This window comes from Microcaecilia unicolor, chromosome 11 (assembly GCF_901765095.1).
Source record: "Microcaecilia unicolor chromosome 11, aMicUni1.1, whole genome shotgun sequence".
NCBI classification, from domain to species: Eukaryota; Metazoa; Chordata; class Amphibia; order Gymnophiona; family Siphonopidae; genus Microcaecilia; species Microcaecilia unicolor.
The window spans coordinates 139,020,582-139,045,702 of NC_044041.1; the positions used below are offsets into that span (position 1 = coordinate 139,020,582).

Below are 25,121 nucleotides of genomic sequence, written 5' to 3' on the forward strand. Positions count from 1 at the left end.
CCTCTTATTGGGAAGCAGCCAAGGCTGTCATGAGAGGAGAAATGATCAGTTATGTCAGCCATTTTAAAAAAGCAAGGGACAAAGAAATTTTGAGATTAGAGGCCCAGATTCGTACGTTACGGAAAAGATTTGGTGAAACTCCAAACGTTCATACTAGAAAGGAGCTCCTAGGGGCACAGGTGATGCTGAATACGCTGATCCATGAACGTGAGGTGAAATCACAAACCTATTATAAATTTCAATTATACAAATTTGGGGGTAAAGGTGGGAAGATGATGGCGCGACTTATAGCTCGGAAACAGGCTACCCGTACAGTAACAGCTTTGAAAGATCAGACAGGTAAACTATGCCATTCGGACGTGGAAATCCGAGATATTTTCCAGAACTTCTATCAGCAATTATATGCAGAAAGGGATAATTCAGGCCTTGACAGTACTTTATATTTGGACAATCTGGATTCTCCGAGACTGACTGATGGGGAGAGAGATCAGCTCAATGCCCCTATATCTAGTGATGAGGTGGGATGGGCCATTGGAAGTAGTCAATCAGGGAAAACTCCTGGACCGGATGGTTTGAAGATAGAGTTTTATAAATTGATGGGAGAGACCATTCTGCCACCTATGGTGGAAGCATATAATGAATGGGTGGAGAAGGGGTCACTGCCAGACCAATTGAATATAGCACGTATCATATTAATCCCGAAACCCAAGAGGGATGTGACTTTACCTGAATCTTACAGACCCATATCATTATTAAACTGTGAAGTTAAAATTTTTGCAAAGATACTGGCAAACAGAATGGGTCGAGTGTTGCCAAGACTGGTGCACGAAGCACAGGTGGGTTTTGTTAAAGGTCGAGTGGTATCTAAGAATCTCAGGCGGATTCTAATCTCTTTGGAACAGATTGGTAAGGCAAATAGATCAGCACTCGTAGTAAGCTTTGATGCGGAAAAGGCCTTTGATCGTGTGAAATGGGAGTTTCTGTTCACAGTAATGGGAAAATATGGATTTGACGGATGGTTTTTGGGAGCGGTTAATTCTCTTTACACCTCACCAAAAGCGAGAGTGATGGTGAATGGTAATTGTTCAGAAAATGTGAGGATAGAGAGAGGAACTCGTCAAGGTTGCCCCTTGTCACCGTTATTGTTTGCATTGTATTTGGACCCATTGATAAGAGAGGTATATTCTAATGCAGAAATTCATGGTGTAACCTTGGGTACGGTAAAATTCAAATTGGCGGCCTTTGCTGATGACTTGTTAGTTGTGATCACGAGACCGGAGACATCGTTACCAGCTTTATTAGAAGCATTGCAAGAATTTGGGGATTTCTCCGGTCTTAAGTTAAATCTGGAAAAGTCAGAGGCACTGGCTGTGGACGAAGAGATGAATAGAACCTGGCCAGGGATGTTCCCGTTGCGATGGGCAAAGGGGCACTTCCGCTATTTAGGAATCTTGCTATCAACGAAGACTAGGGACCTTTATAAACTTAATATAAAACAACTTTTGGCTCAAACTAAACAACAGCTGGAAAAATGGGAAACCTTGCCACTTTCTTTGATAGGTCGTTTGGGGCTTATACGTATGGTAATTCTTCCTCGCTGGCTATACGTCATGCAAACCCTTCCCCTTAGGCTGTTGAACAAAGATCTGAAAACGTTCTACAGACTGGTAATGAGATTTTGCTGGGCGAACAAAAAGGCGAAAATGAAATTCCAGCTGCTATGGGGGGGTTGGTCACAGGGGGGACTAGGCTTGCCTAACATGAAACTATATAATATGGCATGTTTATTGAGACATATTAGAGATTGGCTTTTTGAATCGAATAGTTATACCCCCCTAGAGATGGAAGAGGCATACTATGCTCCATATCGTTTGGTGTCATTGTTGCAAGTGGAGAGATCTTTGATCCCTAAACATCTAAGTCACAGTTTGTTGTTGACGCCGCTACGTGAGGCGTGGCAGTTTCTGGGAAAATGTCTGGAAGTGGACACTGAAGTCACGGAATTAATGACCATTCGGGGGAACCCTAAATTTGTGTCAGGCTTGGAGAATCCAGCATTTAAAAGATGGGAGGAAAGAGGAATAATGTATTTGGAAGATATAATGGGCGAGGAAGGGCAGATAAAATCGCGAGAACAAATACTGGGTAATGAGCCGATGCAATGGGGGGACACCTTTGCTTATTGCCAGCTGAAACATTTTATACATTCTCTAGATGGGGAGAAATTGAGACAAAAATCAGGGTCCAAGTTGAAAGAATTCTTTGAGGAAATCTCGGATACTGAGCCATCAGTCTCGGAAGTGTATAAGGCATTAGGTTCGGTGGGGATGAAAAAAAACTTGAAAATAGTTAAAGAACGGTGGGAGAAAGATTTGGGAATAGCCCTCCCCAATTGGGACATTAACAGACAAGTGAAGGGTATTGCAAATTTAGTAAGTGGAGCCCAATATCGGGAATGTGCATTTCGGGTACTTCATAGAGCCTACTTCACACAAGTTCAACTAGCAAAATGTGGGGGAACACAAAATGCAATATGCTTACGATGTAAAATCACAGAAAACTCATTCTATCATGCATTTTGGAGTTGTGAAGTCATACAGGGCTTCTGGTCTAGAGTGGCCAACTATCTGTCAAACCTGAAATGTGCATCTGTGATATTTTGCCTGTAAATTTCAATTTTTCTGGTATCGCTGCATGCTGAGTCTGACTTCTTGAGTTAACTTTCCAGTTCAGTATTTTGCCTTCATACTTTTTTATTTCTAGTTCCTTGTGTCATGTCTGTTGTGTCATGTGTTTTTCATGTGTGATTAAGGTGCAATATTCTACTAGCGTGTAGTATTTGCAGCCCTTTTTGTTTTGCTTTTTTTCACGAGGTAGTGTATTGGTGTTTTAGAGCCTGGTGTAATTACAGTTCTGCCTTTTCACGCATAAGGTTGTAGCTCGTCCTGTCCTTGCAATTAGTGCTGTTATGGTTTAGTAAGGATATGAGAGTGTTTTTGCACAAGTTTGTGTATAGCGTTTTGCAGTGGAGAGATTGTGTGTTGGCCTTACTGAGGTGGCACCAAAACATGAAAGGGTGTAGAGCCTAAATCATGACACACTACCTCTTGAAGGATCCTACATATAGAGCCTATGCATTTCTAAGGTCAACACTGGTATGGTATGGGAAAGGGGGTGGGGAAATACTACTGGAGATGAAGAGGGACTTGCTATCTCATACATATTCATTATGGTTATTCCCCAAAAAAGCCAGCTCTTTTTCCCTTCCTTCCTCCATATTAGCATATTCATTTGTATATGTATATATGCAAATGAATATGCTAATATGCTCCGCTCCATCCTTTGCCCCCCCCAAATGAAGCAGTCAAACTACGCCTATGCTCTGCCTCCTCTCCTCCCCTGCCATCCATGTCCAGCGATTCCCCTGCCCTCTTCTGCCATCCATGTCCAGCGATTCGCCTCTCCCCTGCCCTCCCCTCCCCTTCCATCCATGTCCAGCATGTCTTCTCTCGCCTGCCCTCCCCTCCCCTCCCATCCATGTCCAGCATGTCTTCTCTCTCCTCTGCCCTTCCCACAAATCCATGTCCAGCGATTCTCTCTTCCCTGCCCTCCCCTCCCATCCATGTCCAGCATGTCTCCTCTCTCCTCTGCCCTCCCCTCAAATCCATGTCCAGCGATTTCCCCCCCCCCCCCCCCCCCCATGGCCAGCAATTCTCCTCTCTCCCCTGCTCTCCGTCCCTTCCATGTCCTGCGATTCATTCAAACCCCAGCCCCCCCCCCGCCCTCCCTCAGCTCCCCGACTTTCCTTGAAATCTTTAATTTACCCAAAGTCGCGGCAAACCGACAGTAAAAACAGCTAGCAGGCAAGCTTGCCTCCTCGTCGCTTCCCTTCCCTCTCAGCGCGTCCCGCCTTCCTCTGATGTAATTTCCTTTCCGCGAGGGCGGGACGCGCTGAGAGGGAAGGGAAGCGACGAGGAGGCAAACCTGCCTACCTGCCAGCTGTTTTTACTGCCGGTTCACCGCGACTTCGGATAAATTAAAGATTTCAAAGAAAGTTGGGGAGCTGAGGGTGGGGGGGGAGCTGAGGGAGGGCAGGAGGGCACGGGTGCACGAACGGAAGGGAGCACGGGTGCACGAACGGAAGGGAGCGGGCAGGTGAGCCAGACCTCACAAAAAAGGTGCCGGTACACCGTACCGGCGCGTACCAGCACAAAAAAATCACTGATTCTTGCATACCTTTCCACCTCCCAAAAGTTTTCAAAGTTGGAGAACTGTTGCTCTGCAGACCTTTGTTGGATGACATCATCCATATGTGAGAATATAGATCCTGCTGTACTCGGAGAACACCTGCTACAGATAAGTAACGGTTTTCTCTAATATATATTGTTATATAGATATGGAAATGTGTAAAACACATATATTACTGATTTTTGAACCTTATAATGTTCTTTTATATAGCAGAAATTATTTATACTGTGGTTTTACAGTGTAAATACTAAGTTAAATTTGTTTTCATTTGTTACCTTAATCACTGGTTGTGTCAGTTTCTATTTAGCTGAGGTATGCATTTTATTTCTTGTTTCTTGAGTAAGCCTTGCTGACTAGTGTCTGCATTCTAGGATTTATTAATTTCTCACAGAATATATCAATCTTTATTCATAGCATAAGTCCTCTCAAGCATTAATATAACACTCTGGATTGCAAAAGGGTTCTCATACTACCTTTTGCAAATCTACACAACCGTTCATCTTCTTTGACCTTAACAGATTTGGCATTCCAGTAGCCAAATGAACTTGGCCAAATTGTCTGTCATACTGCATCCAATTTTTTTACCAACAGCCTGATGCTTCTCTAACTGGTAAAGTTAAACCTCATCAAATCGGAACCTCTGAAGCTCCCATGGCTCCTCTGGATAATGGTCCTTATGTCATGCCTTTACTGCACACCAGTTTTGGACCAGTCCAGAATTGGAGACAGAGCATTTATAATCAAGCTGTGCTGGCCAAAATCTCTTTGTGATAATACATTTTTCTTCATCAGGCAGCTCCTGACCAATGAGTAGTTCACGAAAAAAAAGAGCAGCCCTGCACTTGGGAGTTACCTGACTCTTTTTTTTTTTTTTTTTTTTAATGTAAAAAGCATTGGGCCTAATCAGCTGGCAGCAGTCAGTGTTTTGCTAACCGCCAGTGGATTTATCCCTGAACGTTCCCTGCCAGGCCATGTCCAAGCTCTAGCATTGAGGGGCCCTTTTACAAAAGCACCTTAGGCTATATGCGCAAGTAGTGCACGCCAAACTTAGACTACTGCCAGGCTACCACGCCACCCAGCAGTAATTTTAGATTTTCCACATGTCCATAACACCTGGATGATTTATTTATTTCCTCCCACGCGTGGCATTTCTGGCAGTAATTGGCAGTTGGCACATGCCAACTGGTCACCGTATGTGTTGTGTGTGAGCCCTTACCGCAAACTGACCCAGTACGCGCCTACACTACCACAGGCCACTTTTTACCGTGGCTTAGTAAAAGGACCCTTTAGCCAGTTAAGTGTGATACTTGGCTCTTAATCATCCAAGAAAAAACACATAAAGATAGGTTAAGTGCCAACTCCGTCCCCGGAATACCCCTAAACTAGGCTTCCATATCATCATGCTGATCAATCCATAGACTGGTGGGTTGTGTCCATCTACCAGCAGGTGGAGATAGAGAGCAAACCTTTGCCTCCCTATATGTGGTCATGTGCTGCCGGAAACTCCTCAGTATGTTCTCTATCTCAGCAGGTGGTGGTCACACACAGCAGCAGCTCTGGCTAGGCCTCCAAGCCTAATTTTTAGGTTTTGTTGAGTGCCTGGGGTTGAGGGCTCTTCTTGAGCAAGTGCAAACCTGGTGGCGCCAGGTCCCTCCTTTTCTCCCCCCTCCCGCTGGCTCCGTTTAAAAAAAAAAAAAAAAAGTTTTGAACGTCCTTAAAGGCGTTTATTTCGACGTTTATTTAAACGTTTATTGCAGCTACTCACTGGGACACCAGGTCGTTACAGCTCGGAGCGGACAGCAGGTAATTTTACCTTTTATAGCGGGCAGGGGGTTCCCCGATTGGTCTCCACGTGGCCTATGGCGTCGGAGGGCGAGGGCGCAAAGAGTCGCTCCCCGGATCGCGTGTGCGCTTCTAGAGGGGATGCGGGGGTCTTAAAGTCTGATTCGCCCTTGTTGGGTGACAGTTTCGTGACCGATGAGTGTCCCGGTCCTTCCTCCGGTGTGGCGGTTTTTCCCGCCATAAACGCCCATCCCCCGCGGCTCGCCTCCGCCATATTGGCCGGCCACGCGGCTCGGACGGCTTCTTCTTGGGCCGCCCTTGAGGTGGGAGACATTGATGCCATGAACGCCCTTAATTTGGGCGACGGCACAAGCGGCTAAAGTTAAGCGCCGTTCTTCCCGCGCGGCTCCTTCGCAGAGTGTCGCGCCGGACGCCATCTTGGATGCGCAGCATGTCTCTCCCCCGCTCTTGCGAGCGCCGGTTGAGGGTGCGTCTAGGGCTGTTGCCCAGGCTGCGGAAGTGCACAGTATGCGGGATCTCTCCCCCGAGTTTGTTTTGCTGCTGCATCAGGCCTTCCTTATGCAAACGCTGCCCCTGCTCCCTCGTCTGGTAAAGAGGTTGAGGCCCCCGGAGGTAAACGCCCTCGGGTTGATTCCCAGGCCTTGGAGGACTTTGTCTCCTCCGATGTAGATGAGGGCAGCGTATCTGAGTTCTCCCAACGGTCCTTTGCGGATTCCTTGGAGGAGACGGATCCCCGCTCGGATGGAGCGGACGACCCCTCTGCAGCGCGGCTCTTTAGCTCAGAGGATTTGCCCAACCTGTTAATGCAGGCCATGGGCATTTTGAAGATTTCCTCTCCGGAGGACGTCTCTCCCTCAGCCCCTGTTGGTTCTGCCATTATGCTGGGGACGAAGCGCCCGCATAGAACCTTCCACGTGCATGATGCCATGCACACCTTAATTTCGGCTCAGTGGGATGTCCCGGAAGCGAGCCTTAAAGTGGTTAGGGCTATGTCCCGCCTCTATCCTTTGCCTGAAAGTGAACGTGAGGCCTATCTGTGGCCTACCGTGGTTTCTTTAATCACTGCGGTGACTAAGAAAACGGCGTTGCCGGTGAAAGGTGGCACGGCCCTATAGGACGCCCAAGACAGAAGATTGGAGGCGGCCTTAAGGTCGTCCTTTGAGGCGGCTGCTTTAAGTTTGCAGGCCTCAGTTTGCGGTTCCTATGTGGCCAGGGCGTGCCTGACTATGGTGCAGCAGGCTTCCCCCTCGGATCATTCCTTGAGGGCTGATTGGCCGGCCCTGGAATCGGGCTTAGCCTATTTGGCAGACTTGCTGTATGATGTCTTGAGGGCCTTAGCTAAAGGCATGGCCCAGACAATCTCTGCGCGGCGGTGGCTTTGGCTGAAGCATAGGTCTGCGGACCACGCCTCTAAATCCCGCCTGGCTAGATTGCCTTTTAAAGGCAAGCTGCTCTTTGGGGTCGAGCTGGACAAAATCGTGACCGATCTCGGCACGTCTAAGGGCAAGAGGTTACCAGAGGTCTGGGCTCGGGCTAGTGCTCGCCCCGGTACCTCCAGAGGACGGTTTCAGGAAGCCCGTCGGTACCGCCCGGGCAGGTCGGGCTCCTCTGCCCCCTCTTCCTGCAAGAGGAACTTCTCCCCCAAGCAGCATTCCTTTCGCAGAGACCGCCGTCCCGGAGGTGCTCCCTCCGGTCCTCCCCTAGGGTCTCGTACCCAATGACGGGGCCTTGGTCCACGCCCCAGTGCAGATTGGAGGACGGCTGTCCTCGTTTCTGGGCGAGTGGATCACAATAACTTCAGACGCTTGAGTGCGGGAAGTCATCAGAGACGGCTACAAGCTAGAGTTCTGCCGACCCTTAAGAGACGGGTTTGTACTCTCTCCCTGCAAGTCTCCGGTCAAGCTGTGGCAGTGCAGCATAAGTACATAAGTACATAAGTAGTGCCATACTGGGAAAGACCAAAGGTCCATCTAGCCCAGCATCCTGTCACCGACAGTGGCCAATCCAGGTCAAGGGCACCTGGCACGCTCCCCAAACGTAAAAACATTCCAGACAAGTTATACCTAAAAATGCGGAATTTTTCCAAGTCCATTTAATAGCGGTCTATGGACTTGTCCTTTAGGAATCTATCTAACCCCTTTTTAAACTCCGTCAAGCTAACCGCCCGTACCACGTTCTCCGGCAACGAATTCCAGAGTCTAATTACACGTTGGGTGAAGAAAAATTTTCTCCGATTCGTTTTAAATTTACCACACTGTAGCTTCAACTCATGCCCTCTAGTCCTAGTATTTTTGGATAGCAGACCTTGGACAATCTGATCCGCCTGGGTGCGGTCGTTCCGGTGCCAGAAAATCAGCTTGGCAAGGGACGTTACTCCATTTACTTTGGGTACCAAAGAAAGGAGGTTCTGTACGGCCTATCCTCGACCTCAAGGGGTCAATCAGGCACTTTCGCATGGAGACCCTCCGCTCTGTTATAGCGGCAGTGAAGGCAGGAGAGTTCCTGGCATCCTTGGACATCAAGGAAGCGTACTTGCATATTCCCATCTGGCCTCCTCATCAACGCTTTCGGCGTTTTGCAGTACTGGGCCGACACTTCCAGTTCAGAGCCCTCCCGTTCGGGTTGGCTACTGCTCCGCGGACCTTCTCCAAAGTAATGGTGGTCATCGCGGCCTTCCTGAGGAAGGAAGGAGTACAAGTCCATCCTTATCTGGACGACTGGTTGATCCGAGCCCCCTCTGATGCAGAGTGCAGCAAAGCTGTGAACCGGGTGGTTGCTCTTTTGAGCTCCCTGGGGTGGATCATCAACTGGGAGGAAAGCCAGCTGCGCCCAACTCAATCCCTGGAGTATCTGGGAGTTCGATTCGACACCCAAGTGGGCAGAGTGTTCCTGCCAGACAATCGGATTGTCAAGCTTCAGGCTCAGATGGACCAGTTCCTAGTAGCCTCTCCTCTTCGGGCTTGGGACTATGTGCAGCTGTTGGGCTCTATGACGGCCATGATGGAAGTAGTGCCCTGGGCCAGGGCTCATATGAGACCACTACAACACTCTCTGCTGCAGCGCTGGACTCCGATGTCGGAGGATTATGCTGTGCGCCTTCCCTTGGACCCAGCAGTGCGCAAGGCGCTGAGCTGGTGGACGCAGACAGACAAGTTGTCTGCAGGAATGCCTCTGGTGACCCCGGAGTGGATTGTCGTCACGATGGACGCCTCTTTGTTGGGCTGGGGAGCCCGCTGCTTGGGAAGGACAGCGCAGGTGCTCTGGTCTCCTGCAGAGGTAAAGTGGTCTATCAACCTCCTGGAACTCAGAGCCATTCGGTTGGCGCTTTTGGAGTTCATCCCGGTACTGGCGTTGAAGCCTGTACGGGTCCTGTCGGACAATGCCACGGCTGTGGCCTATGTCAACTGCCAGGGAGGTACCAAGTGCGCCCCTCTAGCCAAGGAGGCCATGAATCTATGCCAGTGGGCGGAAGCGAACCTGGAACAGCTGTCAGCGGCCCACATTGCCGGAGTCATGAATGTCAAGGCGGACTTTCTCAGTCGCCATACCTTGGAGCCCGGAGAGTGGCAGCTATATGTTCAGGCATTCTTGGACATCACGAAGCGCTGGGGCCAGCCGAGCCTAGATCTGATGGCGTCATCGGCCAATTGCCAAGTGCCGCGCTTTTTCAGCAGAGGACGGGACCCTCGATCCCTGGGAGTAGATGCTCTTCTCCAACAGTGGCCGACACAAGAGCTTCTCTATGTGTTCCCGCCCTGGCCCATGTTGGGCAGGGTGCTAGACTGGGTGGCAAAGCATCTGGGCCGGATAATCCTGGTGGGTCCGGATTGGCCCAGACGTCCCTGGTATGTGGACTTGATCAGGCTCTCAGTGGACGAACCTCTGCGACTACCAGTGGAGCAGGGCCTGTTACATCAGGGTTCCGTGGTGATGGAGGATCCCTCCCCCTTTGGTCTTACGGCCTGGCTATTGAGCGGCAGAGTCTGAGGAAGAAGGGCTTCTCAGACAAGGTCATCGCCACTCTGCTGAGAGCGAGGAAGCGCTCTACTTCTACTGCTTACAGAAGCAGGTTCACTTTCTCCATTTACTGCTCCAATTTCTTCAGTGCTGGCGTTCCTGCAAGAAGGTCTGGAGAAAGGCCTGTCGCTCAGTTCCCTGGAAGTCCAGGTAGCGGCCCTGGCTTGCTTCAGGGGCCGCCTGAAGGGTGCTTCCCTGGCTTCGCAGCCAGATGTGGTGCGTTTCCTCAGGGGAGTTAATCACCTGCGCCCTCCTCTGCACTCAGTGGTGCCTGCCTGGAATCTCAACCTGGTGCTAAGAGCCTTACAAAGCCGCCTTTTGAACCCTTGGCGAGGGCATCTCTGAAAGACCTGACGTTGAAAGCAGTCTTTTTGGTGGCTATCACTTCAGCCAGAAGAGTTTCCGAGCTCCAGGCACTCTCTTGTCGAGAGTTTTTTCTGCAGTTCACTGAGGCAGGAGTGACTATTCGCACAGTGCCTTCCTTCCAATCCAAGATTGTTCTCGCTTCCATGTGAGTCAGCAGCTCTGTCTCCCTTCCTTTCGTAGGGAGGACTACCCAGAAGAGTATTCTGCTCTCAAATGTCTGGATGTGAGACGGGTCATCATCAGATACTTGGAAGTGACCAATGATTTCCGGAAGTCGGATCATCTGTTTGTCCTGTTTGCAGGTCCTCGTAAGGGTCTGCAGGCTGCTAAGCCTACAGTGGCAAGATGGGTCAAGGAAGCCATTGCAGCGGCTTATGTGGCCGCGGGGAAGGTGCCGCCTATTCAGTTGAAGGCCCACTCCACTAGAGCTCAGGCGGCCTCGATGGCGGAGGCCGGGTCCGTCTCCTTGGCAGAGGTATGCAAGGCGGCAACTTGGGCATCGGCCCATACATTCTCCAAGCATTACCGCTTGACTGTGGCTGCTCGGGCTGAGACCCGGTTTGGAGCTTCAGTGTTGAGGTCAGGGATTTCAATGTCCCGCCCTGGGTGAGTACTGCTTCGGTACATCCCACCAGTCTATGGATTGATCAGCATGATGATATGGAAGGTAAAATTATGTATCATACCTGATAATTTTCTTTCCATTAATCATAGCTGATCAATCCATAGCCCCTCCCAGATATCTGTACTGTTTATATTCTGGTTGAATTTTAGGTTCAAGTTTAGTCTTCAGTTACTTCAGGAGGACTTCGTGTTCAAGTTTTTTCACTTGGATTCTTCAAGAGTTGAGACGAGTTTGTGTTACAGTGAGCTGCTGCATTCCTCTCCCCTCCGTTTTACAGGGCTGGATTGAGACTTAAATTCTGCCGGCACTCCCTCCCGCTTCGTGCGGCTGTAGGGCAGCTTTGTACCCCTCCCGCTTTGGCGGTGTTAGGGTCAGTCAGCTCCTCCCGCGGTTGCGGTTGCAGGATAAGCCAGATCCCCCCGCATCGGCGGGGTGGTGCCCCTCCCCCGCTCCGCGGGGATGAGCTGGACGGATTCCCCTCCCCCACTTGTGTGGGGATGAGCTGGGTTAATTCCCCTCCCCCGTTTCGGCGGTGGTGAGCTGGGCAGAGTGTCCCTTTGTGGGTGTAATTCTCTAAGTGCTGAGTCCTGCGGATGGAGCTTTGATATCGACATACTGAGGAGTTTCCGGCAGCACATGACCACATATAGGGAGGCAAAGGTTTGCTCTCTATCTCCACCTGCTGGTAGATGGACACAACCCACCAGTCTATGGATTGATCAGCTATGATTAATGGAAAGAAAATTATCAGGTATGATACATAATTTTACCTTGAGTGCTAACCATTCATTTTCAGCAGCACTATCCAGATAAGTGCCACTAAAAATTTCTGGTTAGCCCCAGACAAGCAATTTAAATGGCCAGGAACCTCTCCTAGCTATTTAAATCACTTTGAATATTTACTTCATTGTTGCTTAGCTGTAACCAGTGTTTTCTGTAGAAAGCAGGATTGATTAGGCACATAATCCCTGCCACCAACCCAGGAGTTAAATTCCTTCTTGATTTGTTGCACTGAGGTGCTTAAAAAATTGTTGTAAGCAGGAAGGGCCACAAAACTCAGAAATATACACTTAGTTTTGAGAGAGAGCTGTTCATCCCAGCAACAATGTCACTCACTTGCCAGATCATCCCTGCTGTCTAACATCTGTTACAGATAAACAATGATTGTCCTGAGACAGCTCCTGAATCTCCCTCCTTGCAGCTTCCCCTCTTTTCAAAAAAGTTCATTTTTAACTAATGCTTTTCAAGTATTTAAACATTTGTAATGAATCTCCCTTGTCCTTCCTGTCTTAGGTTTATATATATTTAGATTCTTAAGTCTCTTGTATGTAATCTGGCATAAACCCCACAAAATTTTAGGGAGACGGGATGTGATTGGATAAGAGCAGTTATGGTCCCTATTTCCAAAGTGGTTCTAGCCTCTATATCCTTACCGAAAAAGGCCTCCAGAACTGAACACAGTATTGCAGAATCCTTGCACCTTTGTGTAGCCTATCCTTCTGGCTTTGGCTATTTCCTTATTGCATTGTTTATTACCTTGAAATCATCAGATACCATCACCCTCTCCTCTTGTACTGCATACTGCTTCTTAGGATTTCTGCACCCTAAATGCCTCACTCTGTAACTTTAAAGCATTCAGCCAGTTGTCCAGTTTTTGTAGATCATTTCATGGGTCTACTTCCTCCAGGGTGTCCACTCTTTTGCAAATTATTGTGACATCTACAAAAAGACAAATTTCTTTTAATACATCAGCAATATCATTCACAAAGAATCAGATCCAGAACTGATCTCTGAGGTTTTCCACTATTCACCTTTATTTCCTATGAGCAAATTGCTTTTATCACTACACTGTGTCATCTGTTATCCAGGTGACTACCTTAGGACCCCCTCCCCCGACCTTGTGCTACTCAGTTTATTATTCATGAGTTTCCTATGTGGAGTAGTATTCCTTCTGTTTCTTATACTTGTTATTATTTTGTGATTATATTTGATACTAGTAAAAATGGCCCGTTTCTTAACGCAATGAAACAGGCGCTGGCAATGTAATGAGTTCCTGCCATTGATGTTTCCACGGTTGTATTCTGAATATAATTGTTGTTTACATGTGTAAGATTTCTTTATATACAATATTTTTTGTGTAAACTGTGTTACAATGTGGTAAAAGTTTTCCTTGTTCAGGCACTTCAATCAGTTAACAATCACATCAGAAGAGCTCCTTACTCGTGAGAATGCAACATACAGTTGCCCATGTGAGAGACTGAGAGTGACAGTGTGTTTTACAGACAGTGTAAAAGAGAGATACACAGAGTGGTTGAGTGTGTCTGTGTATGTGTGTATGTGTGTGAGTGACAAAGTGATTAAATGTTTGTCTTCCCTTCCGTTCTGTGCAATTGCCTCCACTGATGTTCGTACCTCCCTGTATATGATTGTTTGTTAGCATGGTTGCCAGGTGGAAAATTTTTTTCCCACCCAATCCAGCCCAAAACCAGCCCAAAACCCGCCCAAACTCAAACCCCGCCCCTGACACCCCCACCCCCGCGTCATCACCCCCGCCCCCGCCGTCATCACCCCCGCCCCCCGTCACCGGCCCCGCCCAGAACGTCACTAACCCCGCCCCCTGCGGCCGAAAAAAACCGCCCGAAAAACCGCGGAAAAGAAGAAAAGAAGCCCAAAAAACCGCGACCCGCCGCGGGCAAAAATTTCCCGCGGCGGGTCGCGGAAAACCGCCCAATTGGGCGGGAAAACCGCCCACCTGGCAACACTGTTTGTTAGAGATTCAATCCACTCCCCTCCTCCAAGTTCCGTTCTGTCTGATTGGTTTTTCGTTCCTGTGATATCACGTTTGTTTGCTTGGCAACTATGCAGCATTCCGTTTCCTCTACGTGAGGGCGGGGACAGTGAGAGCCAATGGAACGCTGAACTACAGACTAACGAACCCTACACTGCCACAGTGCCACGGAGTCAGCTTCAGAATGTTGGAGGTGCTTTTTATTATATAGGATTGTGTAAACCATTTTTGATATTTTTGTCAAAAAATGGTATATAAAAATAAAATAAATACTTTGCTTGAATCCAAGTAGGCCATATCCAGTATGTGCTCTTTATACAATTGAAGAAATATAGACAGTCTAGTAAAAACCATATTGTGTAGATTTTCTAAGTCGCTGGATTGAAGTTAGTGAACCATTTTGTTCTTCAGTATCTGCATCACTTTTCCAATGAGTAAAATAAGGCTTATGTAAAAAAATGCTATCAGTTGCCTTCAGTGAAATACAGGTCAAGGCAGGCTTAAAGCTGAGTACTAGGCCTCTAAAAATCAAAGACCATCTCTGACACAGAAAATGGCACTGCAGCTGAATTAAGCAACTGAGAGCTGAGAGAGGGAGGCGGAATCTGTTCACAAAACAATAGGTGGACAGACAATAACAAGAAGCAAAGATATTGTCACGCTTCACATGAAACACTGGATAGTGAGCCCTTGGGCTACTGCCGAGGGCGGCAGTGGCAGGAGGAACACCCACCAGAACAGAAGCCACAGCAGGGAGCAGGAAGACAGTCCACGAACCCAGCAGAACCGGGGCCAGGCAAACAAAATCAAGGTCCAGCTCCAGGCATGGGATCCAAGGCAGGCGGCAAGCAAAGTCCAAGTCCAGGTCCAGGCAAAGGTTCAAAGGCAGGCAGCAAACAGTCAAAGTCCAGGTCCAGGCAAAGGTTCAAAGGCAGGCGGCAAGCAAAGTCCAGGTCCAGGCAAAGGTTCAAAGGCAGGCAGCAAACAAAGTCCAGGTCCAGGCAAAGGTTCAAAGGCAGGCGGCAAACAAAGTCAAAGTCCAGGTCCAGGCAAAGGATCAAATGCAGAAACTGAAAGTAGCAGGGAAAGCACAGCAACAAACAACCACAGAAGACACACCTCTGAGGACCTCTGTTGCAAGGCAAACTAGAAACACTTCCAGGTAGTTAATAAAGGCCAACAGCCAGGGAGTTCACCAGGTACGGAAACAGCTGAGTTCCAAAAAGTCTCGAGACCAACTGGCAGGCTAGAAAATCCGGACCGGACCGGCATGACTTCTTAGACTGTCCCAACCATTTATAAAATGAAACTTTGTGTACAAGGTCCTTTCTTCTGGGAAAACTGCCAAAGCAAGATTGTTTACAGAATGAGTCCTTCATGCTCTGTAAACAAAGATAACATAAGCAATTCAAGCCTCTAGTGATTTGAGATGCTGAAACAGAAATGGAAAAGTGAGTTTAAATGTAATACTGGGATGTATAATTGTAGGTAACCCCAGCCAGAGTTCTCCTAATAGTGAAACTAACCCTACTCATACCAAAAGCTTTTATTAGCATAATCTTAAATTCCAGGAAACACTGAATTCTACTTCTAGTTTCACTAGCCACAGATCTAAGCAGTCTGTGTTGTCCGGAGCCTGTTTAAAAAAAAAAAAAAAGAGAAAAAGCCTGTTTCTTTTTCCTTTCAGTCAGGGTCATATATTCTTTCTTGATATACGAAGGCTAAATAATTAATACATTCCTATATCTGTCCCTGACTGTATACTACCTTTTTGTTGATTCTTCCTTCTTCATTTTCAAACTTCATCATAAACGGACGGCACAGCATACTGTTATTATTTTAACTGTTGAGCACTCTGACATGTATTTCATTTCAACTATAAATTACACGCTTTAACATTTCTATTCTGTACCTTTCAAATGCAGTTTATTCCGTAGCTAAGGGGTTTTCAGATAAGCAAACTCTGTTCACAAGATAAACTCTTTATTTCTTACTTTCAGTTTTAACACTCTGTTTGCAGCAAGGTTATGATTTCGTTAAACTGTATTTTATTACCTTTAGCTCCTTGGTTGAAACAGAATTAGAAGCCACTTTCTTCCCTGATTCTGATACACTTACATTTCCTCCACTGGAAGCCCCTTGCCTGCCTCTTTTAACTTTCACTTTGAACTTTTGCAACTCGGAAATGTGTAATTCACAGATACTTCCTGTCAGCTGTCGGCTTTACTGTTCTAAGTTATGTAGACGGGATTTCCTTTGGAATAGCTTACTGCACTTCTTAATTCCACCTCAAAACGCAGAGCTAGATCTGTTTTGCAACTTACAGCCTTGAAACAAAATTTGCTATGCCTCTTTTTAAAGTTTGAAGCTATTAGATTGGAGATTGCGAACTGTCCCATATATACAAAACTTTGTCCCATATATACAGGAGCTGGGTCTGATGTGCTTAAAATCCCAGATGCTTTTGTAATTTACTTCTCAGTACATCGTCTCTTTACTCCTACATGCCATACATTACCCACTTCACCTGAACGCAGCATCGTTATATGATCAACTCTCCCCTAAACTGTGGGCTCCACAGCTGCTAGCGCTATGTAAGACGGTTGTTCAGCATTGCTACAAATGTTTTCTTTATACACCTAAGCGGGGACCCGCTATACCTGCTGGTCACTTCCCTATTGTGCAAGGACCAGGCTTACATTGGCACGTTGATTTTACAGACATGCAGACACTTGTCAGAGGTAAAAGGTACCTGCTTGTCTGCGTGGATGGCTTCTCTAAATGGATAGAAGCTTTTCCTTGTACCAGAGAAACTGCACAAGTAATGGTACTCTCTCTCTGTTAGGAGCTCATTCCCAGATTTGGGATTCCCTGTAGAATTACTACTGATAATGGTTCTCATTTTGTTAATACGTTCTTGCAATCTTTTATACCAGCTCTGGGTATTTCACACCATACTGTTTGTATTTATAAACACACTAGCAATGGCCTCGTTGAGCAATATAATGGACTTTTGAAAACTAAATTGAGACAACTTATGGCAAATGGAATTAAGAATTGGCTTGATGCTCTGCTGCTGGCTCTTTTAGCCCTTCGAGCCACCCCATCTGCCTCTTTGAAGCTGACTCCTTTTCAGCTCTGTACAGGTCGCAATATGCACCTTATTAAAGGCAATCCTGATAACCACTTGCCTGACAAATATTCTGTTTATTGGGATGTGTTACAAGCCATCATTACTTCTCTGTCTTCAATTCCACAGGCAATTTCAGACAGAAGATAGGAGGGTAATGATAGCCTTGCCCCTGCCACCGGTCATCCAAAAGCTCTCAAAGTTGGAGACTTGGTTCACTGGAAGTACTACACCCATAAAACATGGAAAGACTCTATTTACATAGGACCCTTTCAAATTGAAGCCCTGTCAGCCACTGCAGTCAAGTTACAAGATCACCTTTCCTGGGTCCACATGAAAGATATCCGAGTTTACAAAGCTGCAGATTCTGACCTTTTCAAGCCTATTGATGATTCCAGATCCACCACTGCAAATACACCACCAGCCACCCCCACCAGTCCAACGATTGCCACTCTTCCTGAACCCTCAACCACCACTTCTTGACCTGATACCTATGCCAGAAGGACATATCCCAGATTTACAAGCCAGAATTGTAAATTTACAAACTTTAATTGCAGAATTGATTGTTCCTGATGCCCCTGAACTTGCTCGCCTCCAGAATATTTACCATGAGGTTTCCAATCTACTGAGTCTCTGGCACTTTCACTTCGTGGTAATGGATTAAAATCTTCTGTTCCATGACTGAGCATCTGACAACTACAGACAGTACCCCTCAGGAAGCAATCACCTTAACTGAACGGAACATTGCCCTTCAAAAGGAGCCCACCCTTGTCGATTTGACCCCTATTGGACCTATTACTGAACCTGCACCTGGCGATCTTCCAGCAGAACCCTGTGACGAAAGTCCAAGTTTTCTGCCTGAAGCTCAGAGCAACACACAAGAGGGCACTATACTTTGTACTCCAAAAACTGTGTTAGGAACTGTGGTACTTACAGTGCTCCTAATTTTGATTTTGGGACTAACCTTTTATGTACTTGAAAAGTTTCACGTGTTTCTTAAGTATTCCTCATTTAAGCATTAATGTTACATGGCGAAAGACCCATCACTGATGATCACCTGGACCTGGACTATTGGGAGACTGCTATTGAATTTCTTGTTACTATACTCTGGCTTACCTTCTGTATTCCTCCTTACTGTTAATTGGCCCCTATATTTTACTTCATTTTATTATTAAATTCTGCTGATTTAGGGAGGTATTTTCCACTGCATGACCCATGCCAATATCACCCAACCTCTATCTTGGGCCTTATCTTGGGACCCTGCCCCAGATGATGACCCTACCTGGGACCCCATAACTAGATACCAGCTACTGTGTGAATCATTACGCAACCCCTTGACCATAGGCCCTGATAGGCACATAGTAGATGTTTTCAATATATTTCAAAGGTGTGGCCTTGTAAAGGTAGAACAGCCAGAGACACCATTAATTAGGCCTGAAACAGGAGAAATACTCAACTTTTGGCTTGTCATGTACAACATTGTCCATAGTGGTTGGAAACCTTGGTTTTTTTCTTTAGGGAGATAGGGACTCAACATCTTGAAATTTACTCTATTTACCTTTCTGGAGAAGGACAAATTGGGGCCACCAGGATCTACCCCGAGTACACCTATAGTTGATGGTTTACTTATGTTTGTTTTTCCTGGGACTCTTAGTTTTTCTAACTTCTGTTTTAGTTGAAACCCTTTATCTAATCATTTTTCTTAGAATCCTTCCCTTTCAGCTGGGACCCCAGGGTTGATCTCAGTAATCCTGCATAGAGCCTCCTTATTTCAGTTCTCTAAACAATAAGAATCATGACTGTCACTTTCTTACTAATCTGTTTCCTGTCCACTATTCTCGTACCCCAGATAATGTCAGAACCTGACCATCTTATTCCCTACACAATCACCTTGTCTCTCACCAACGACACACTAGTAGTTACCCTCGATGTCTGTGCCTATGTTAGCTGTGGAGAGTTAAATTGGCAACAATATTACTCTGCATATGATATGTACATGTGTCCTGGTCCCACCTGTGACAGCTGGTCTAAGATGTGGTGGCGATCAGGCCACGGTCAATACCAAGGTAATGATAATCCCCTAAGAAAGAGTATTGCAATTCTCAAACTAAAGGCAGATGTTCATCATTGCCAAATGAGCCATTGTAACCCTGTGGCCATTACCTTTAGAGGTGTAACGGAATGTACTTACCGAGCCTATTCCTTGGGAATAGATGCTGACGGTAGAGACCCTATTGCCACATTCCATATTCTTCCTCCTGCCACCTATTTTTTTGAATTTGATATTCCCAATAAAGACATAAATGCCACTAACTACCATATTGCTTTCCCCACCTCTCAAGCAAAGAAAAACCCATTGATGCCGACCCTAGCCCCTGAAGTAAAGATTCCCTATCAGGTCCGCAGAATTGGGAATGCAAAGGAGTGGGTTGTTCTGAAAACTGGATTCGGTGAACAGAACCCTTGGCTAGAATGGGCCCACTACACCAGGGGCGTATCTGCGTGGGGCCACAGGGGCCTGGGCCCCCGCAGATTTTGCCCTGGCCCCCCTCCCGCCGCCAGCCCTACCCCGCTGCCGTTTCTTACTTTTGCGCCGAGGTCCGCTTCCTCCTGCGCCTTTAAAAATATTTCTTCAGCTGGCGAGGGACCCCAACCCCCACCAGCCAACCCGAGGTGACATTTTTCAAGTTCTTCTTCTGCCGTGGCCGACGTGCTGGAGTTGAGCGGCTGAATCCAACCCGACGTCAGACTCCGAACTGGATTCAGCCGCTCAACTCCAGCACGTCGGCCACGGCGGACGAAGAACTTGAAAGACGTCACCTCGGGTTGGCTGGCGGGGGTTGGGGTCCCCCGCCAGCTGAAGAAATAGTTTTAAAGGCGCAGGAGGAAGCGGACCTCGGCGCAAAAGTAAGAAACGGCAGCGGGGGAGGGCTGGCGGCGGGAGGGGGGGTGGAGAGAGTCGTTGGTGGTGGGGGGGTCCGGTAATGGCGGCGGGGGGGGGGGCTAAAATGTGCCCCCTCCCTCTGGCTCTGGCCCCCCCCTCCCGCCAGAGGCCAGATATGCCTCTGCACTACACCACAGCATGTTTGAATGGATTGTTCTTCCACACCTTTCGATCTTCCAGCTTCCTTCTTTCCCCACCATACCTTAAAGTCTTTTCACTTTGCTTTATCTCTTTGACCATTTGTTTTGCCTTTGCATTTGCCCTCAATTTCTTTCTTTGTCTTTTACTTGAAGTATGCGCAAATTATTGTGGGTAGAGACTATGGAACACTTTTTGTCCTTTTGAAATTTCTCCATTGTGACTGGGTTTAAAAAAAAAAGTTAATGAAATCTCCTGCTATTTCTTACCTTCTTTTAGTGACTGTTGCTAATTGATTTTGGGACTGTTTGACTCCACTGTCGCATGCTGATTCCCAGAATATCCCCAGCATAAGCCAGTGCTAAAATGTTAAATACAAGAAATACATTTTATAAGAGATATCTTAATTAGTATCCAGTTTTAAAAATCACAAAATGTCACCTCAGTATAACAGCACAGTACTTATAAATTCAGATTTATGAGTATAATAACATTTTCTGTATATTAAACCCCTCCCTCCAACCTACTCAACACCTGCCCCCTAAATCCCACCTCCACCCCTCTGTCCCCAGTTCTTAGATTTCTAAAAAGAAATGCTTTTAAAGTTTTAATCTGTTTACAAATGTGAAGTTTGTGTCTGGAAGGGAATAAAGCAGCTATTTACCTTGTTTCTCTTTCTCTTCCTTCCTTAGGACATTTGATTGGTCCTGTCCTATGCCATTCTTTTTGTAATTACATTGGATTCCCAGCTGTCTGCTCAGCGTTGGACCACCCTCAACGGATGACTGTCCTTCTGTTTTACTTTGTGGGGGTACTACTTTTCTTGCTGCTGTTACACCCTATGACAGAACCAACTTTGTATGGAAGGGATCTTCCAGTCTGTCACTTATTGGACCATAGCTTCAGTGACAGTACAGGGCTGTGCTCCTGACAGTTGAGGGAAAGCATGCTTAAGGGGGGGGAGGGGGTAGTGCAACATTGACAAGCCATGGAAGAAAGAATTAAACAAGGATGAATAGGGAGTACTGGTGGGGGTCTTTTGTATTATTCTGCAGTCATCAAGAGGTGACTTTCTGTTGTCAATACAGATTACCTTGCACACAGCTCTTTTTATATACAACAGAAGGCACTATGTTGTGCATCATGGCTTAGAAATAGATTCTGCACTGTTTTGTCAACATTTTCCGTCCTTCCCATCAATAATCTGTCACTGGATTCTGTGCAACATTGCCTTAGGGTAAGAATGTATGTGGTAGTGGGGGATTTTATATACTGCTTTTCCCCCCCAGTAGTCTAATGATGCTCAAGAGAGTATTGCTCTCACGATAAGAGGGTTTTATGGTGCCTCCCCAGATTCTGAAGCATAGAATGCAAGAAGAATTAGCATCAATGTTTGTTTCTAATATGAAGGCCCAAATACTGTGCCCCCACCTCTCCCAATACTACCCCAAATAGCGCTTCCAAGTCGTACGACAAATAAAAAAGAAATTGTAATAGTATGCCTTCTTCCACCCCCATCCCCATGTTATGGGAAAGTCTGGGGGGTAAGAGATGTAAGATCCTGTATTCACTTCTCCTATTTGCAGGAAATAACAATATATGTGTATGAAACCTCTAAGCTATGAGACATCGGCAGTTTAGCAACTGAAATGCACTTGTTTATTGGTCACTAATATTCACACAACAATGATTATTTTAATAATTCATTTGTTTATAATAATAAAATCATACTCACAAAATATTCCAAACTGCCAATGTGTCACTTTCAGCCATACTGCTTTCTGTAGATAAGACCTTCACTCTTAACTGTGGCTATCTCCCTGTTTTACACAGAGAAAAAAAATGTACCAGAACAGCTCTCAGTGTCTCTAATTCTAAGCCATGGGCCTAGTCCCAATAAACACACACACTGTGTATTCTACTTCTCACGTGGCCTAGCAATTTGTGGGGGGAGGGGGAGAGCCTTGGTAGCACATAAAGTTAGGGCAGCTTTTTTCTGTCCTAATGCGCTTACCTAGCCAGTTAACTGTCTGAGTATCGCCAACTGACTAGAACCATGCTTCGCCCACTCTTCACCCCTGGCCCACCATTAACTTTGCTGGTTGGGGGTTGGCCATGTAGTGGCAATATTCAGTGGCACTGAGGGGCATTTTCGAAAGAAACGTCTAAGTTGGAATTTGGTCGTCTTTGTAAAATGTCCAAATTCGGAGGCTGGGAAAAGGTCATTTTCGAAAAAAGATGGACGTCCATCTTTGTGTTTGAAAATACCATGGTCTTTGATTTTCGGCCATTTTCGAAACCAAAAACGTCCAAGTTTAAAACGTCCAAATTCAAGCCATTTGGACGTAGGAGGAGCCAGCATTTGTAGTACACTGGTCCCCCTGACATGCAAGGACAGCAATCGGGCACCCTAGGGGGCACTGCAGTGGACTTCATAAAATGCTTCCAGGTACACAGCTCTCTTACCTTGTGTGTTGAGGCCCCCAAAACCAACTACCCCCAACTGTACACCACTACCATAGCCCTTACGGGTGAAGGGGGGCACCTATAAGTGGGTAGATAAGGTTTCTGGTGGGTTTTGAAGGGCTCTCTGTTTCCTCCACAAATGTAACAGGTAGGAGGGGTATGGGACTGGGTCCACCTGTCTGAAGTGCACTGCACCTACTACGAAACTACTCCAGGGACCTGCATGCGCTGTCATGGAGCTGAGTATGACATCTGAGGCTGGCAAGTAATCTTTTTAATCATGATTTTTGAGGGTGGGAGGGGGTTAGTGACCACTGGGGGAGTAAAGGGAAGTCATCCTTGATTCCCTCCAGTGATCATCTGGTCATTTTGGGCACCTTTTTGTGCCTTATTCGTAATTAAAACAGGTCCAGGTGAAAACGTCCAAGTTTTAGTCATGGACATCTTTGCTTTTTTCCATTATTGCTCAAAGACGTCCGTGTCTTAGGAACGCCAAGTCCCGCCTCGAACACACCTCTGATACGCCCCCTTGAGATTTGGATGTCCTTGCGATGGACTTCTGACAAAGACGTCCAGAATCGGGTTTCGATTATACCAATTTGGATGTCTCTGTGAGAAGGACGTCCACGTGCCGATTTATGTCACTTTTTGAACGTCCATGTCTTTCGAAAACGAGCCTGTCTGTCTGTTTACGTGCCACTAAATATTGCTGGTTAGCCCCGATTAGGTGAATGAAATGACCAAGAGCTGCTTCTGGCCATTGAAATTGTTTTGTAACCAGGTTTTTGTTTTCCACAGTATTTAGAATATAGGTATCAGCACCAATTGATGTTATGCTTCTCATTTCTTGGTCTCAGGAGGCACTTCTTACTTCCCCTCACCCAACTTTGAGCAACTGAAAATTCCCTCAAGGATCATACCATTCTAACATGACATGATCTGTGTACCACTGTTTGTCAAACTCAGGATCTTAACCTACTGATGGGTTTTGGGACAGTAGTAACTGGGCCCCAGCCTGCACCCATTCACACTGTTCTGGGGAGGTGGAAGGAAGTGTAGCATGTGGCAAGGTAGCTAAGAATCATGGGAGTACATGTGTTGTGTGGCCGAAGGTGACTGAAAGCAGTATAGAGCCAGTTAGGCATGAGTTATTGGGAAGTGAGAGGGGGCTGGGTAAGAGGGCTTGGGAAGGTGATAGGACGGCGTGAAGTGAGTAAAGGAGGCTGGAAAAGGGTATGAGAGTTTTTTCTACTGGCTCATAAGAAAAAAACATTTTCATGGGTTCCTGGGAACAGATATTTGAAAAGCACTTTTTTCTACTGGCTCATCAGAAAAAAACTTTTTTTATGGGTTCCTGGGAACAAATGTTTGAAAAGCACTGCTGTATATCCTGCTTGCAAATGAATCTCATGCTGCACTCTAGGCAAAAAAAAACAAAAAACTGGTGTTCTCACTTCACTGTTAAAATTTCCATGGGTGAGGATGGCCCTTAAAAGTAATTCCTATTGGGTGGCTGCAGTGACTCCCAGGCCAGCATAGCTCAGGTAACCAGTGAATAACACTTGTTAGCACATTTGGGTTTCGCTATCCATAAATGTTAAATATTAAGCAAAATTAATTCTGATCTTTCCCAGATAATGTGGCTTAGAAAACATAGGCTGTGTTCTTTCTGTAGTTGATTCTCATCGGACATTAATAGTCAGGGGGCAGCTATCCTCAACAGCCAGCTCTTTAGCTTACATTTTCATATGGCTTAGAAAACATAGGCTGTATTCTTTCTGTAGTTGATTTACATCAAGAATTAATAGTCAGGGGACAGCTATCCTCAACAGCCAGCTCTTTAGCTTGCTTTTTCTTTGTACAGTGGCCTAGTTGTGGGAAACCAAAACTTTTAGTCAGTAAATGGAGCAATGGGAGAATTGCAGGTATGCATGCATGCATGCATCTGCTGTCTGAAGGGATATTTGCTACAGGGATCTGTTATCAGAATGAGGTGAATGTAGGGGCGTATATTCTGTATTCAGCTGCTTTGCTACTAGCTCTCTTCAATGCTTTCTGTTGTGAAAAGATAGAATATTTCTTTATTCTTCTCACCTCCATTAATAGTGGATCCCTTTAGAGAATGACTTGGGGACAAAGTATGTCCCCGTGGGTTCTGTCTCTGTCCCCGCCCTGTCCCCATGGGCTCTATCCTCATCTGCAGAAGCCTCGGACAATTATGATTTTATATTTAAATCTTTTTATTAAACTATAAAAAGGAACAATATGCTGTGCAACTATTGTGTATATATTACAAATAGAAAACAAAAATAACAGTAAGCAGCTATAATAACCCTCCTCACCACCACCCTGTATCCTTCCATCCCCAACAACAGCTGATTTCTACTACCCCAAGGAATCCTAATCTACCCTGTTAAAATATCCAGGGGTACAAAATGCAACCCGTTCTGTATGCCTTAGAGGGGAGAAATATGCCCTATGAAGCACTGTTATGATTTTATAAATCTATGGATGAATAAGAAGTCAACAATCTCAGGATTCAGTCTAGGTCTCCTGTCTTCCACAGTCCTTCCTGCAGTAGAAGGTGCACTGGTAG

At 46.4% G+C, this 25,121-nt stretch overlaps 1 protein-coding gene across 1 annotated transcript in view; it reads left to right on the forward strand.

Annotated features, from left to right (window-relative positions):
- RCE1 (Ras converting CAAX endopeptidase 1) overlaps window positions 1-22,229 on the forward strand; it is a 479,525-nt gene extending 457,296 nt beyond the window's left edge. The window contains 1 exon segment of the mRNA XM_030220027.1: window positions 20,752-22,229. Within this exon segment, the coding sequence (XP_030075887.1) occupies window positions 20,752-20,990 (239 nt within the window). The 3' untranslated portion in view covers window positions 20,991-22,229.
- The last annotated feature ends 2,892 nt before the right edge of the window (window positions 22,230-25,121 follow it).